At 39.3% G+C, this 16,738-nt stretch overlaps 1 protein-coding gene across 1 annotated transcript in view; it reads right to left on the reverse strand.

Annotated features, from left to right (window-relative positions):
- Positions 1-9,061: 9,061 nt before the first annotated feature.
- Positions 9,062-16,738, reverse strand: part of LOC135699980 (protein abrupt-like) — a 34,364-nt gene continuing 26,687 nt past the window's right edge. Inside the window, exon 4 of the mRNA XM_065220321.1 lies at positions 9,062-10,193. Within this exon, the coding sequence (XP_065076393.1) occupies positions 9,682-10,193 (512 nt within the window). The 3' untranslated portion in view covers positions 9,062-9,681. The remainder of the gene's footprint in view (positions 10,194-16,738) is intronic.

A 16,738-nucleotide genomic window follows, 5' to 3' on the forward strand; every position in this document is an offset into this window, starting at 1 on the left:
TGGTCGATATGAATCGATATTGTAGAAAATACGTAATGCGGGTTTCCGTTTAGATACTGTTGAGTTATGTTGTGTTTATCTATACATTAGTTGGTGTTCTATCAATGAAGTAGATCAAAGCACGGCACTGATAGAATGTTTTGGGATCAGCTTGTCATGAAACGAGACAGAGCAACACTTTTTCATTAATTACAGTTGGACAGCAATTTTCGGGTTATGAAAATTTGATCAATCTCACATTGATCAAATTTTCATAAAACTGCGTGGTGTGATGTAACGTTCTCCGTTAGTTCGTAATATATTTTTATATTATTTTGTAAATAAAGCATTTCTTTTGTTTAGAACTTTTCCCAATTTAAGATAAACATTCAAAAATCCCTTTTCGATTCTAAAAATCTTATCCATCGCATGCTATAATGTTATAGCATTTTTAAAATTTGAATATAATTACCGTTTCCAATGCAATAGGTTTTTTTTTAGTTCATGGTTGAATCAATAGATGGCCAATAGGTCAACTTGTCCAAAATGATTCAATGAATCGTGGTATGTGTCAAACATGATGATTCGGAGAATTTGAGGGGTCGAGAGGTCTTTAAAATTAATTTATCGTTCACTTTCAATCATTGTCGGCTAGAGAGCAGAAGTTAGTCAAGTGATTTTTCCAAGTTTTTTTTCTAATTAAAGGTGCGTTTAAAATTAATCAGATGTTTAAATTAAATTCCTTTGCACTAAATTATATAGTGATTTAGTTAATTTAATTCAAATGTGGTGAAGTGAACTAAATTTAATTGTTTCCTTTTTTGTTTTATAACAATAGTTTTGGCGTGTTACAATCACAAAGGCGAAAACTCTGCCCTTGTGCATTGTACATTTATTACAAAAGGTAAAAATTATTGAATTCCATTTTATTATATTCTTTTTCTAAAACTTAATTCCCGTTGGACAGCGAGCGTCCATCGGTCGCTTTTTATACGGGCTAGAAACCCGTAGGCAATCAATCCCTTGGCCATTTACCTGGCTTCTGTACACGTGGTGTACTTCCGGTGTGACTGCTCTGTGGCCCGCCAGTTTCTGGCAGTCAAACGGGGCGAAAGGTTTCTCCGTTGGCCTGCCTTGCGATTCCTGACGGGGTAGTTTCATTCCGTTCCATAGTGGCTGCGTAACGGAATCAGAGTACGTGAAGGCCACTAGGAGCACGTTGGCTACCTTGAACGGATGATCTGGTAGAGTACCGACATCCACCGACAACCTCCCCCGCACCTTTAGTTCGGCCCTCGTTTTCGTGAGCATCCACCGTCGACGCTACATCCCTGCTGCATGGCATCCCTTTCGTTACGAACGAAACCATCGCTACACCGTCAAATCATCGCATAGTATCCGTGCGCCCCCCGCTTGCCGCACTGTCAGCTGCCAGCCCATCAGTAAAACCCTGCGCAGGTATGTTCCATTCATGGCCATGAACACTCAATACAACACACACACTCACACACAATGATTAAGAAAAGAAGGACAATATACATAAAATGAGTTCAACATAGCTTACCTTTTTACATTCATTTACGTTCAAGATCCCTGTGGTAAATCAGTCCACCGGGTGACTTCTGCGTTACGTTCCGCTTTGCATTCGTTTTCGGTTGCAATCATTTTTAGTTCACTTTGCGTTTGAATTCACCTCGAAACCGTTCGGAAAACCCTAGAGATTTGCTCTCCTGCAACAATAGCTAAGTCGGGCAACCTTAAATAAACACGACCAGTGGTCTCTCAAACTCGAGAGTGGCGCATAAGCCACTGCGTTTGAAGCATTCTCAAAGAACAGTGGAAGAACGGTTACAGTGCTTTGGTCGCGTCCTGGTTTCGGGATGGCTACAACCTTAATATTTTTCAACGAGTCGTCCAAACAACCTCTTCGCCACATTTCGTTGATGTTTCTGATGATGGTCTCCGTTACATCGGGCTGTAGACTACGAATCATCTCGTAGGTCAAATTGTCTTCTCTGGAGCAGATTTTTTCTTCTTACTGTCAAGAATCCTGTACCAGTTGTTTTTGTCCAAAAGCGTAGTTGTGCACACTAAACCTGTTGTATATCCTAACTGCGGGTCATTACATCCGAAGTGAGTGTCCAAAAAGAGTTGTGCAGATGCTTCATCATCGAAGATAATGTTATTTTCTTTTTTGTGCGTCTTTTTACCAGTCAAGCGTCCAACCTTTTGCCACAGCTCCTTTGATGAGACGAAAGGCCCAACCTCATTTGGTAGTTCTTCAAATTTATTCCTGATTTCTTCTCTTTTCTTCCTCTGGAAAAGCGCAGCCTTGCGTTTAAACTCTAGCAGGTTTTCCATACTGGCTATCCGGTTGAAATTTTTCCTGGCCTCGTTTTTCTCTTTCCATGCCGCATCTACATCGTCAGACCACCAAAACTTTGGTGATCTTCTATCCTTCTTCTTGTTTACCTTATAAATCCTTTTCACGCATTTTTGAAGCTCTTGAACAGATCGAACCTCAGCCGTATCCAACTTTGATATACACTCATTTATCGCCTTTTTATCGTAAAAATAGCCAGATTGAATATTTCGTGTTTGCATCAAACATATTTTAACACATTTATGGTGACTGCCTATACCATAGTCCAATGTACTCCATCCCAATGAGTTTACTAAATCGGTTGAACATAATGAAATATCGATAGCAGACGAACGGTGATTCAGCTGCAGTGGAACGTACGTTGAGGATCCGTCATTTAGTATTAACAATCCACTCTGATTCACCTTTTCCATCACGATCTCACCTTTTTTGTCACATGTTCCATCACCCCATCCAAAATGGTGAGCGTTAAAGTCACCGCCAATGATAATTCTCTTCAAATTTCTCAGGCTCGTGAAGATAAAGTGCATATCGTTTTCGAATTCAGCCGCCGTAATGGACGGACTGACATAGACAGCTGTTACAACAATATCGAGATAGTTGACATGAATACTGACCGCTTGAGTCAGACGTGACATGCCTGTCAGCGGTATTCTAGTATAGCTCAAGTTGTTAGTTAACAAAATTCCTGCTCCTCCATATCCATCGTCCCTCGAATGAGGAATAAAATGAAAGCCGGACATATTATATTTATTCGAATCCTCAAAGTTTTCCTGAGTCCATGTTTCAGAAAGTATAGCAATAGAATAATCCGATCCTGTCATTACTCTGTGGATTTCTGCTTTGTTTTTGAAAAAACTTTGGACATTCGATTGTAGAATTTGAATTCTATTCGAAGCCATTTTATTTATTGTGTAAATGCTTGGTTAGTTAGATTTAATACCACTGTGTTAGCGAGATTGAAATGATTTTTCGTGCACATATTGAACATGTTTTTCACGTCGTCTCGTTGGCCCAACATTCCAACGAAATCAGAATAAAAGCTCATCATAGCTTCTTAGTGCGTTCTGTTCGAAATTTTGTGAGCTTCTTGCATCATAGCTTCCCAGCGTTCTGTTTCTGTTACCTTCAAAGGATTTTGCAGTGCAGCTCCTGATACACTACCATTCTGTGTATTCTTGATTAACTCATTCCTCTGTTCCGTGTTTCTATTTGCATTGTTTGATGTCACCAGTCTGGGTTTCTTTCCTTGTTTTTCTTTCTCCTCCTTCCGAATTTGTACTGCAGCCTGAATAGCCTTTCTCTCCTGGTTCGTTTTGATCCACTGCTCTCGTAGGGGATCTTTCCAAGTGTCATTACCTTTCACCATCGTCGAAAAGTTTTCCTCAATGGTTGGAAACTCGTCCAGGTTCATAAGTGGTTCGTAAAGATTTTGGGTAGCAGTGGGGACCTGTTCTCTGGCCTCCGTGTAAGTCAGGTTTTTCTTGCTCATCAACTTTTTAATTTTCAGCTGGCGTTTCTGTTCGGGGCATGTTGCATCCGTTGAGTCGTGATCCGAGCTACGGCAATGAACACATTTGCGTTGGTTTTGGCAATTTGTGAACTCTTCATTCTGTTCGTGGCTTTGACTGCATCTGTCACATCGTCTGTTTCCCCTACAGTTGTCAGTACGATGTCCGTATCTTAGGCAGTTTCTGCAAATAACGACCTTTGGCGTAAAGGCATTCACGCGGCTGACGCAGCAGAACATTTTTACCATTGTTGGTAACTCTTGCGCTCGGAATGTGATGCACAGCCGGTTGATTGGAATCCTGTTTTGGCCATCCCATCGTGACATTCTGGTGACTTCCAAAATTGGAACCTCGCAGTGGATATCCGACTTGATTTCGTCAATATTTATGTCCGTTGGAACTCCCGGAATTACCCCGGTAATGGACACAAGGTGTCTGGGAACATATGCACGATAGATGCTACTTCCACTGTTGATTTCATCGACTAGAGAATTCGCTTTGGTGTAGCTGCTGATGAATACGATGATTTTGTGCAGTCCTACGTACTTCATGTCAGTAATGAATTGTTTGTAGACATCCATTCTGCGAAGTGCAGCCCCAAGTGAGAACTTGTTTATCTTTTACCCTTCCTTTCTGTTCCGTAGCTCAAAATAGATGCGATATGGTCCGGTATCCATGCTGGTGTAGGTGATATTTTGCTGTACTCTTCCTGATGTCGCAGATCCTGTTCCTGATGTTGTCGGTTCATCTCTTCCTGTCATGGCATTAATTCCTGCTTCCTTCCGCTTGGGGTCTTCTGCTCCTTTCTCCCGATCAGGGGGATCTTTTTTCTCCATCATCACTCCGACTTTCACCTCTCTTCTTCTTTTTTACACTTTTTTTCCACACGTGTATATTCAAGGAGAATATAAAAATGGCGTCCTTCCGCCGATCAACAATTTGTTTCGCTTAGATTTCTACTGTTATTCACTTATTTCTTTCTTTTGCTACGATTATTTTTTTCTTCGATACACCTTTTTCTTTAAAACACCACGATTTCTACAATAAACCACCGAACAAGCACAATTTTTCAATTTGAAAACGCTCTCCGAAAAAGAACAACACCTTCACCTATGAAATTGAATCATCCAATGGTCTTCTTTCCTCGGCTGATCATCAACGTCCGCATTGAAATCTGTCATGCTGACATCTGTCAGTTATTGAGCCCAGGTGGTGAAGTTGGCGGGGAACTCTAAACAGTTTAAATGTGCACTCAACAGATGGCACTGCGATCACATACGGGTGGTAATCATATGCCTTGTATGAGGAATTGATTAGTGGGATATCTTGTTAATTTGATATCTTTGTTCTAATGTAACGTTAGGTTCTGTTGTCATTGGATATATTCTGATGTCAAATTTTACATCGTCAAGACGTTTGATTCTAATGTAACGTTTGAGGCTAATGTATTTTTATGTACTTGGACGTCACACTGAAGTCTGAATGCATTAAGGGTACAGCAATACACGTTAAAATTTAATGTATTGAAGATGTCTGCTGATGTTTCCTACATTACAATTTCTATTCGGCTTAATAGAAAATCAGAGAAGTCCATAAATAATCAGGGCGGTTCAGAGATCTTTAAGAAAGATAGGTAAAATTTGGAGCAGTTCTGCGCACTGCGCATAAAGCTCCTGGAAAATCAGGAAAATATCGAAAAGTTTCGAAATTTAGAGCGATGCGTTCTTGACAAGAAGTCCAGGGAAGATTAGAGAACTTATGAAAAATTTCGGACTCATCACAAAAGTTTCAAGAAATTCACGAAAGGGTTTCAGGGCAGTTTCAAGAACATCTTCAGGAGAATTGTGAAAACCTATGCGAGGTTCCAAAAACTTCAGGGAATATTGTAGAACTTTAGAGCAGTCCCATTAACTTTACGATAATTAATAGGAGTTCCTGAAGTATTGCTAAAGTTTTCTGAACTTCCACAATGTTCAGAGAATTTTCAAAAAATGCAATGTGGTTTCATTAACCTCAGAGAAGATGCAGGAACTTCCTAGAGGTTTTGTGAATTTAAAGGAAGTCCAGAGAACTTGAAAAAAGTGGTGCGGATTGTAGTAGCCTGACCGAGGTTTCTAGCCTCGGTCATGTGTCACAACAAATACGTACCGAGAACAAAACGCACAACCGTGCGTTACAAGATTGGTTAAATGACTGATGCAAGATTCAATCATGTAGGGGAAATGTCAGCTTCGGCAATACCTTAACCCTGGGTATTGCGAACTCTGTCGATTTAATTTTTCAAATGAGCAAGAAAACATCTTGAAAATCTTTCGAAGCTTCAAATTATTTTGCTGAAACAGCTCACGAAATCGTATATACATGCTGTGAAATGAACTCTTGGCTCCTTCTTCTCTGCTCCACAAATAACGTATACATGGTGTTGGGAGTGCACCTGCCCACAAAGCTCACATGACTCTTATAAAGTTTGATTAAATTCTTGTTTCAGCATTTCGTAACCCAGTTTTGGCATTATTATAAATATCAAATAAAAACACTTATTCGAGCATCACGTTCGATGATTTACATTATCCGCCTACTAAGGTTGACGTTTTGACAGTTTCATATTTATAATTATTAATTTGTTTTCAGTAGGTGGCAATACCTTTACTTGTGGTTTAAACAGCAACTATCCAGGTGACTTCTGAGCTCTTTTGAATGTTTGGCTCCCGTTTGACAGTTTGACTCGGCTCCCAGATGACAAGCATTTTGAGTTAGTTCGCAGTACTCAGCCTTAACCTATTTTTGGCATGTGGATACATTGTGTTTCAGAGTATCTATTGGTCAAATTTGAGTGCTCTAAGACTTTTTTACCCCCCGACGACAATAGGTTAAGGTATTGCCGAAGCCGACATTTTCCCTACAAAGACGAAGCAGTCAAGCTTCGGTTTGTTCCCACTGACTCAAGTCAAGTGCACCCCACATGACAGAAGTTTTGTCAATGTTTCCATCAATAATATCATGTCAATATTTTCTACAATATTTTCTGGGGTTCATCAATACAGGGTCGCTCCTCACTAACATGTATGTATCCGATGGAATATTCCGAGTCAAATCACAACCACCTTGACAAAAGTTACCAAGAAACAGGCACCATCTGCTGCTGTAGTCAAACCGTAGGGGAAAATGAGGGGAAATATTGAAACATGAAATCAAACTTTTCTAATTTTGCGTCCATATGTTCATCAATATTTCCGTCGTCAATATTTGTATCAATATGATTGTCAATACTTTTGGGTATTGACAATATTTTTGCCCGTGTGGTGCTTGCTTCAGAGGCGATGTTTAATAAGAGACGCGCGAAGACTGAAGCCAAAAGTTTCAATCGAACTGTCAAGCGCGGTTCCAATCGAGCAATGTAAATTAACACGAGCGCTTCGCGAGGTAAGCGTGAGGAGTATTGAGATGGCGGATGAAATTTAATTTTTGAGATTTAAATAATTAGAATTAAGTTTGCGTATGAAAAGTGCAATTAGATGCTCTTTGACTTTTGGAATACAAATAAAACACAATTAAAATATTTTGAGATTTTTTTTTAAATTTACATCAATGTCAAAAAGCAAATATTTTTTTAAAAAAAATTCAAAGTCGCTGATCGACTGTCAAGTTTTTAATCACTGGATTTGTATGGCTGATGAATATAAAGTCAAAACATGTTAAACCTATCATCTAGTTATACATAGCATCATCAAGGCAGGTAACCGGGCTGGAATATTATTGTTATTCACCAGCGACTACACGCTGACACAAATTTACTCAACTTGAGTGTGATGTTATACGACTCAATTTTGTTTTTTTTTTTGTTTTCAAATATTTAGTTACGATTATTTACCATGATTATTATTCTTTACCAACTCTATCTACCACACAGACATTACAAGAGTGGTTTATAGATCAGTGAAGGGTGAGTACAGAATTTTAGAAAGCTTCAGAAATACAACAGAAGACCAGGGAACTAAAGGGAAGTTTTAAGACGTTTAAGACAGTTTCATTAATTTCTGGGCAGGAGAATTGCAAGAACTTCAGGAAAGCTTCAAGAGCATCAGGGAACATCAAAAAAACCTCAGAGCAGTTCTATTAACTTGAAGTAAATTGCAGAAACTTTAAAGTAGTTCCAAGAACCTCAACCTATTTTCGAAAACTTCAGCAAAGTTCCGAGAGCATCCGGAAATTAGCGGAACATCAAGAGAATGCGAGAAAATTCCGTAAACAATTTCGAAAACATAAGAAAAAATAAAAAAGTTTTCTGCACTTATTCAGAATCTACTGCACTTAAAGAAAGTGTTTTGAAGATTCGTAATGATCAAAACTAAAACGTTTCCTGAACTTTAACGACGTTCCTCGAACTACTACGAAGTTCCCTGAAATAATCACGCTCTAATAAAAAATAACCATTAGAAAGAGCTTAACGACGTGTGGTCCCAGTCAGTGTCGCTGGGATGTTCTGAGGCATAACATCTCTGATCACGCCTTCCTTCGGAAGGAAAGTAAAGCCGTTGGTCCCCGGTCCATGAGTTGATGGGTCGATAGGTAGGGTCCAGGTGTGGGAGCTGCCTTCCTGGCGTCGTGCCCCGTGCTCATTGGTGCTCAGCACGGAAAACAAATAAAGGAAAAAAAAAAGAGGTTAACGACGTATTCGGGGTTTAATCCAAACCATTTGTGGGATTGTTCTACCATCCGGACTACCGTCCTTTTATGGTATTTGTTTATTAGGGCGGTGATTCCTTAACTTTGTTAATGCCCTTGATTTCTAAGAAGTTCCCTGGACTTCTTTAAAAACTTAAATATTGAACCACAGACAAACAGACGTAACTCTTCATTGTGTATCTTCGTTCATGCATTTAACGGTTGATTTGAATATTATCAGTTCCGCGAACTACTCGCCGCAGCGCTGGCATCGGATCACTTTGACGTTTCTATATATTCTATAGAAATTTTATGCAATATTGTTTACGAGTTAGCGGGCAAGCTTGTTTTCCGCGAGAAGCCAGATAGATGTCGTTACTGAGGTTATATGTTTTGAGATACTATGTTTTCAAGAACAAGTTTTTCAAAGAGTTACGTCTGTTTGTCTGTGATTGAACAGCCTCACCCACTTGCAAATTTGAAAAGTAGCGTTGAAGACATGTGAAGACATTTCATCAATCCGTCTGAAGATTTATTCTAAATACACCTGGCATCCCTGGGTACAATTCAAGGAACATTTTTTACTCAAAGTACTTCACGTTTCACGTCATCAATAGTCATAACATCGAGCATAACATTTCACTCAGAAACTAACCGAATTCGAAAGTAGAGAACCAATAGAACAATTACGGTCAAGAAATGTCAAATCAAGGATTTTCACAATATAGAAAAACATACAAACATACATAACAGTGAAGTAGAAAATTATAAAACAAAAATAAATCAGTAAATTTAAGCTAGCTTAACACAATGTTGTGCGTACATATGATCTAAAAAATCAATATTTAAATGTTAATCTGATTTACAATAAAAATATGGCTGCCAATCTGAAATCTTTTGTAATCTTTATGAAATCCTACATTCAACAATTATCAATAGACAATTCATTATTGTATAAAACACGTCTAGCAATTATCGAACAACTGCGTAAAGCTATACCCGAAGTACTTACAATGAAGAAAAAAAACTTTGGTCATGAATTTTTTAAACTATAAAATCTTAATTATTCTAAAAAATAATCTCTACCAAAAAGTGGAGTTCTTCAAACTAGCTAAAAACAAACTTTGGTCTCCCGCATTGCACTTACTCATTACCCTGCGTTGGTTCCATTTTCAGCTGCCAATTACCGGAGGTAGACAGATTAAGACTAGTTTCCTGTTCCTGTGGCTGCGGTACAACCTGTGAAGCCCCGCCGATTGCACTCAAACTGATAGCATTGCTGTTGCTGTTTAAACTACCTTCCACGGCGCCACTACTAGCGGCCACCAGTCCCATGCTGAGAGCATCGTGCTGCCGAGCTCGCAGGGCAGCCAGGCTCGCATTGAGCTGCTTCATCGACTTGTAGTCCTTGCGCAAATGTTGCCGAATCTCCGTGTGGCAGTGTTCGTTGTTGGTTACGATGATGTCGCCGGTGTCGGTCGTCGTGACCCGGGCCTTGCAGTTGTACTTGCGCGACAGATTGCACTGCCAGTACTTTTTGTCCTTCCGGATGTACTGGATGCCGAAGGAGTGACCGTCGTGCACCAGCAGCGGCTTGCCCCGTTGGCTTAGCATGAACTGGAGCCGTCCCTGGAACCACTTTTCACCGGGGGCCACTGGAAGGAAATAAGGGCGGGGATCGTTAGAAACATGGACTGAGGTTCTATTTCCGGTATGGTATGGTTTGATTTCCTACGGTGCTGCTGTAAGGGATTAGGGTGGCCTAAATTAAGACTTTGTGTGATGTTTCAAAACAACTTTTGTATGGTGGGAACTCTGAAAAACGTATATCTTGGGGTCCATATTACCGGTAATCTGAACGACACTTCATGCATATTAAAGCTGGGTTTAGATTGGGCAAGTCAAATGATCAACTCAGTTGAATTCTATTGGCTTAAAAAGTTGAGCCTGGTTCAACTTTTTTCAATTCAAGTTAGTTGATCAAGTCAGTTGAATGGCATGGTTTACACTTTCAATTCGCGTTGAAGTCAGTTGAATTCAACTGACTTGATCAATTGACCTGCCCTGTCTAAACCCAGCTTAACGGGGTTCATTTTTTAATTTGAACTTCTAGTAACCCTACGTCCACCATAAAAGCGAGTTTCTGGTAGCCTTATATAATAGAGGTAACTCTAAGTCCAGAAGGTGCAGAAGAAACGAGCTCAACTTTTTGGCTCAGCTCTGGTACTATCTTCGGTCCCAAGCTAATCGATTCACCCCTCGAAACATAGGAAAATCCTAAGAGAAGAGGTGACAATACGGGGGCGAAAATGAACAACTTTTCTGTCAAACGTGAACCAGCTCCTGATTGGCCGATTTCATGTGCGTAAAATGAGATAGAGATAGATAAAGATAGATATAGAGATAGAAATAAAAGAGGAAGAAGCCAATTTCACCTCTTCCTCTTAGGGAAAATCCACTAACCTCTTATTTTATTTGTCAAACTTTCATTGCAAATCAAAACAAACATAGTGTAGTACTGAAATTTATACTAGAATGGGGTACGTTAGTCAATTTGCTTGGGACCAATAGGCTAGTCAAGTAGTGAGCCAATTTAAAATCTTTAGTTTCGTATTGCTTTTTGCTTATATGCTGTTTTGTTTTGATTCTGCGTTCCATTTCGCTTTACTCTTCCATGTGCTAGATGACATTCGAGAAATGTTTAGTTTGCACGGCGTGCAGATTAGCGAGGTTCAAACTAAAAAGTTTTCAGATTAAGAACGGTCAGATTACCGGGGTCCACGGTATCCCTAATACAAAATACCATACCCGAACGATAACCCAAATGATTGATCTATTCCACAAATGGTTTGGATGATACCCTGAACACGTCGTTAAGCAAAATAACCATGCAAATTTTATTAGGGACATGAGAACAATTTGTTACAACCTGCTTAATACACAATTTTTCATGATTTCTTTTCAATTGATCATATTGTCGAGCAGTTTTGGGACAATCTTCTACCACAACTACGATTTTAAGAAAATGAAGCAATAAATCCCACATGTTTCAATTCGAGTATAAATAAGACGCTATTTGCTCGAGGTTCTAGAAACAAATCTCGATGAACATTTCCAAAGATCCTATCTGCTTTGATCGATTCTCTTTATAGACAATTTCCATATCAGGCTAATTGACTTCCGATCGGCGACGTTCGTACAGGAAGGGTAACTTTTTTCTAGCTTCTACGGCACGACCGAGTACTTTAGTCCGAAAGTGTGGTGGTGCTGCTGAAGACCGGGGGATGGAACGACTGGAAGGAACACTTCAGCACGATCCGTTCAGTAGCAACAGTGGACCGAGCAAAAGTAATTGTCAGAGGCGGCAGCAGCAACAACAGCGACGAAAGTCTGCTTGGGAATCTAACCACCCGGTCGTCGTCGTGATGTCGGCATCTTCTATTACTCCGGTTGCGACTGTGAGGCTCCGGCGAAATTATATGTTGCGTATACCAACTATTATAATTGTTTGTGTCAAGAATGAAATTTTGATAAATCCGCATTGCGCAGGTGCATAAATAGTGCAGTGTTGCCAGTTACTATTATGTCCCATGGGTGCCAAACAGAGCCAATGAGTGTGCCATGGTGTGCCCTACTGTGTTTTTGGCACACTGTGCTGAGTGACCTACTCCTTGGGTTTTTTACAGATTAAAAAACAGAAGCCACCTGTGGATTCTAAAATGTTGTCAACTATCTATCTCCTTCTTCAAAACATCACTTCCATTCTAAAAAAATACCCATAGCGTAGGCACAGACAAACATACATAACACATTGAATATTTCTCACTGTAAAACATCGTCGCAATAACATTACCGCCATCTGTTGAGTACACTGTGGTGGGTAGTACGCTGAACAGATGGCGGTAGTGTTTAAATGTCAAACGCAAGGGAATTGACTATGCGCGCCACAGGTGGTGGTACTACCAACTACGATACTTTAAAATTGACCGTTAAATCACAGACAAACAGACGTAACTCTTTGAAAAAGATTTTCTTGAAAACATAGTATCTCAAAACATAGGACCTCAGTAACGACATCTCTCGGGTTTCTCGCGGAAAACAAGCTTGCTCGATAACTCGTAAACAATATTGCATAAAAGTTCCATAGATGCCAGCGCTACGGCGAGTAGTTCGCGGAACTGATAATATTCAAATCAACCGTTAAATGCGTGAACGAAGATACACAATGAAGAGTTACCTCTGTTTGTCTGTGGTTAAATGCTTTTTCGTCGAACAACTTGCGAGTGTTATGTCTGTTTGTCTGTGGTGTAGGGTATTTGACAGTTTTTCAACAAACAGAAGCCGCCGTCATGGATTACTAAATGGCGTCAACCATCGATTTCCTGTCTTTAATCATCGTTTTTGCTCCGAACATACTCATATTGTTTTTAAAAAACCGGTAGTCACCATCTTGAGAAATTCTGAAGCCACCATCTTGAATTTAAAAATGGCGTCAATGGCGTCAAAAATCCTTTCCAAAAATACCAATAGTATAAGGTATTTGACACTTTTTCAACAACCGGGAGCCACCATCTTAAATTCCTAAGCGGCAGAAATCATCGATTTTCAACTTCTGCTCATCGTTTCCGTTCCGAAATGACTCATATTGAAGGGCATTCAAAAACCGGAACACACCATCTTAGATTTTAGAGATTCGTAAACCACCATCTTGGATTCCAAAATGTTGCCAATCACCGATTTCCGGTCTCTACACGTTGTTTCCTATCCGAAAACACCCGTAATCTAAGATATTTTACAGTTTTCCATTAACCGGAAGCCACCATCTTGGATTCCAAAATGGCGTCAATCATAGGTTTCCGGTGGCTACTCGTTGTTCCCGTTCCGAAAATACCCGTATGATAGGGTATTTGAAAATTTTGCAAAAACCGGTAGTCGCCATCTTGGATTTTAGAAAACCTGAAGCCGCCATCTTGGATTCCAAAATGGCGTCAATAAACTATTTCCGGTCTCTACCCGTAGTTTCCGTTCCAAAATTATCTAAATGATAGGGTATTTGGCAGTTTTTTTCAAAATCTGCACTCGCCATTTTGGATTCCTAAATGGCGTCAATCATTGAATTCCGGGCTCTACACAACCTTTTTTTTCAAAAACCAGAAGACGTCATGTTTGATTTTAGATAATCGGAAGCAAAATTGGATTCTGAAATGGCGTCGAAAATCTGTATTAAACCACAATACACTAATGTACCCTACATTATACTTTCCATTAGAGTCTACCATTTTCCACTCTCCAAAATCAAAAAAGAATAAGAACCAGCAGCATTACGGACAAACTTTCGGATCTATATAAGATAGATCTTGTATACTTGTATGTCACCGACGAACTAGCAACAACCGGTTGAAACTAACGATTTTAAATTGGCTCACTACTTGACTATGCTATTGGTCCCAAGCAAACGATTAACGTACCCCATTCTAGTCGAAATTCTAGTACTACACTATGTTTGTTTTGATTTGCTATAAAATTTTGACAGATAAAATGAGGGGTTCGTGGATTTTCCCGAGGGGGGCGACACATCTATATCTCAATTCTAGATGCTCAAAAAATCTCACACTAGCGAATAAATCTTCGAAAAATCTTCTTTCATCTCTCGCATCACCTTGCATCGCGAATCATCTTTTTGCAGGAAATCTTCAAAATCGTGATAAATTTTCTTTCTATCTACTCAGCGTACGCGCAGCTAAACACAATATTTCCTGCATATAGAGTCGTCCCCCTCGGATTTTCCTATGTTTCGAGGGGTGCATCGATTTGCTTGGGACCGAAAACAGTAACAGAGCTGAGCCAAAAAGTTTCTTCAGGACCTTCTGGTCTTAAAGTTACCTCTATGCTAGCACCGTGTAGTGAATAAATTTTCACCCTGAACAACTTTGCCGAAGACAGAAACTTTCTAGATGGCCAGGATTCCCTTTCACAGATTTCAAAATAGAGTACCTAACTTTAGATTGACCCCGCCTTTAGAAAATGAGCACCAATTATGTTAGGCAGTCCGAATGACCGAAGTAACAATCATGTACCCATAATTTCAACAACCATGGAAAACAATAGAAAAGGGCCCATCAGCATTTGTTAACAAACCGTTCCAAAGCCCTTTACTCACAATACGAAGGCCACCCACACAAAACAAACCCCATCATCGGATAGGGGAAACTTCTACCTACACGATTATGGTGTTGGTTTGTGTGAGCGGCCTTCGATTTGTGAGGAATGGGCTTTGGAACGGTTTGTTTACAAATGCTGATGGGCCCTTTTCTATTGTTGATCCAACTATGATTTTTTTAAATAAATGAAATTAAATTTGGATGGGTGTTTTTGTATCACATACAATGATAGAAGAGCAATAGTTTGTATCGCTTAACTCGATTTGTTTACATTTGTTACATACGACCTTTTGAAAAGTGACGCGAGAATTCGGTTCCAAACATCAACAAACTAGAGTCGGTGTATAATGAGTCACGCCAAGAGGGAAGCCAAGTCTACCTATTGAACTGTCAAAACGGCTACCTATCGTGTAAAGTAAATAAACATTACGATGCTATGAAAGGTCCACGAAAGGTATTGCAATAAAATATAAAATATAATCGAAGAAATGAGCATAAATACGCAGTGAGCGTAAAATGGTCATGAGATACGCTCGGTAATGATTAGTAATGAGAATTTCTACTATTTTTTGTTAAGATAATTTGACAAAATCACTGATATAATGATTTACTACAGCCGCAATATATTTTCTCTCGCTAGAAGGCATTTGAAGTTGTTGTAGAAGTCCTCTGTTGCCAAGTGAAAAGAATTGGAATCTTTCGAAAACCGTGATGCGAGTTCAACTGTTTTTCTCTTGGCATGACTCATTATACACCGACTCTACAACAAACCATCGTTGCTTAAAGTGGACCTGAAGCGAACCCCACTCGTATCAATATATTGACGCGAAGGGGAATTATTGACAATAATATTAATGATGTGGAAACAGAAATATTGTCAATACCGATGTATTGACGTCATATTGAATTTATTGACAATACGATCATTGTCAATAAAAGCAATTGTGTAGGGTCCACTTGACAATGACAATGTATTGACAATAATCGTATTGTCAAACCATTCAATATTGACTTCAATACATCCGTATTGGCAATATTTCTGCACTCACATCATCAATATTATTGTCAATAATTCCCCTTCGCGTCAATATATTGATACGTGTGGGGTTCGCTTTAAGGCTTCGTTTGGAACCAGTCATGAGCATAGTCATGGCGGATATAATCTCGGGAACCAGTTTAGCTGTCAAATAGAGAAACCAATCGAGCAAATCACGACCAACAACAGAAAAGAGCAAATCAGCTATTGCGAACAAAATTTCGGAAACCCTTTTCTCGTGACTCAAGGCTTGTCTACACAAACTAGCTCCATCTTAAGATTGGGGAAAGTTTCCCCTATCTGATGATGCTGGTAATTTACCTTCGATTGGAGAGAAACGAATAATCAACGTTTTGTTTATAAAGGTTGATGATACCTTTTCGATTGTTGTTCTACAATATATTGAATTGACCACTTTGTCAAGCAGTTTTGGTGTGACTTTCTATCAGCGATTTCACAAAACTGGACCAACTAATTTCTATTTTTTTTGTGAAACGCACAAATGTTGGCTATTTTTTTTTCGAGGTTCTAGAAGAAAAAATCTCAAAATAATGTTTTATTTCAAAGTTCGAGTGGTAGTAAACGTCATTTTATCTGCTCGAATGAAGTGGTTAATTGGTTCCGCTGTTTGATAGATCAAAATTCTATCTGCCAGACTATGAATATAGCGACTATAGTCATGCGAGGTAGGCGACGATTGTTCGTATTTGACAGTCACATCCTCCCCCCAATTGACCACTTTGTCAAGCAGTTTTGGCGTGACTTTCTACCAGCGATTTCACAAAACTGGACCAGATAATTTATATATTTTTAATGAAACGCACAAATGTTGGCTACTTTTCTCGAGGTTCTAGATGAAAAAATCTCAAAATAATGTTTTATTTCAAAGTTTGAGTGGTAGTAAACGTCATTTTAAGTGCTCGAATAAAGTGGTTAATTCTAAACAGCTTGAAGCAACTTAAGATCTTTTGAAAAAAATGGTTAAGGCCGTTCGCAATGCTGT

Source organism: Ochlerotatus camptorhynchus, unplaced genomic scaffold, assembly GCF_037179485.1.
Source record: "Ochlerotatus camptorhynchus isolate MF236.1 unplaced genomic scaffold, CSIRO-AGI_Acam_v1.1 ptg000124l, whole genome shotgun sequence".
Lineage (NCBI taxonomy): Eukaryota > Metazoa > Arthropoda > Insecta > Diptera > Culicidae > Ochlerotatus > Ochlerotatus camptorhynchus.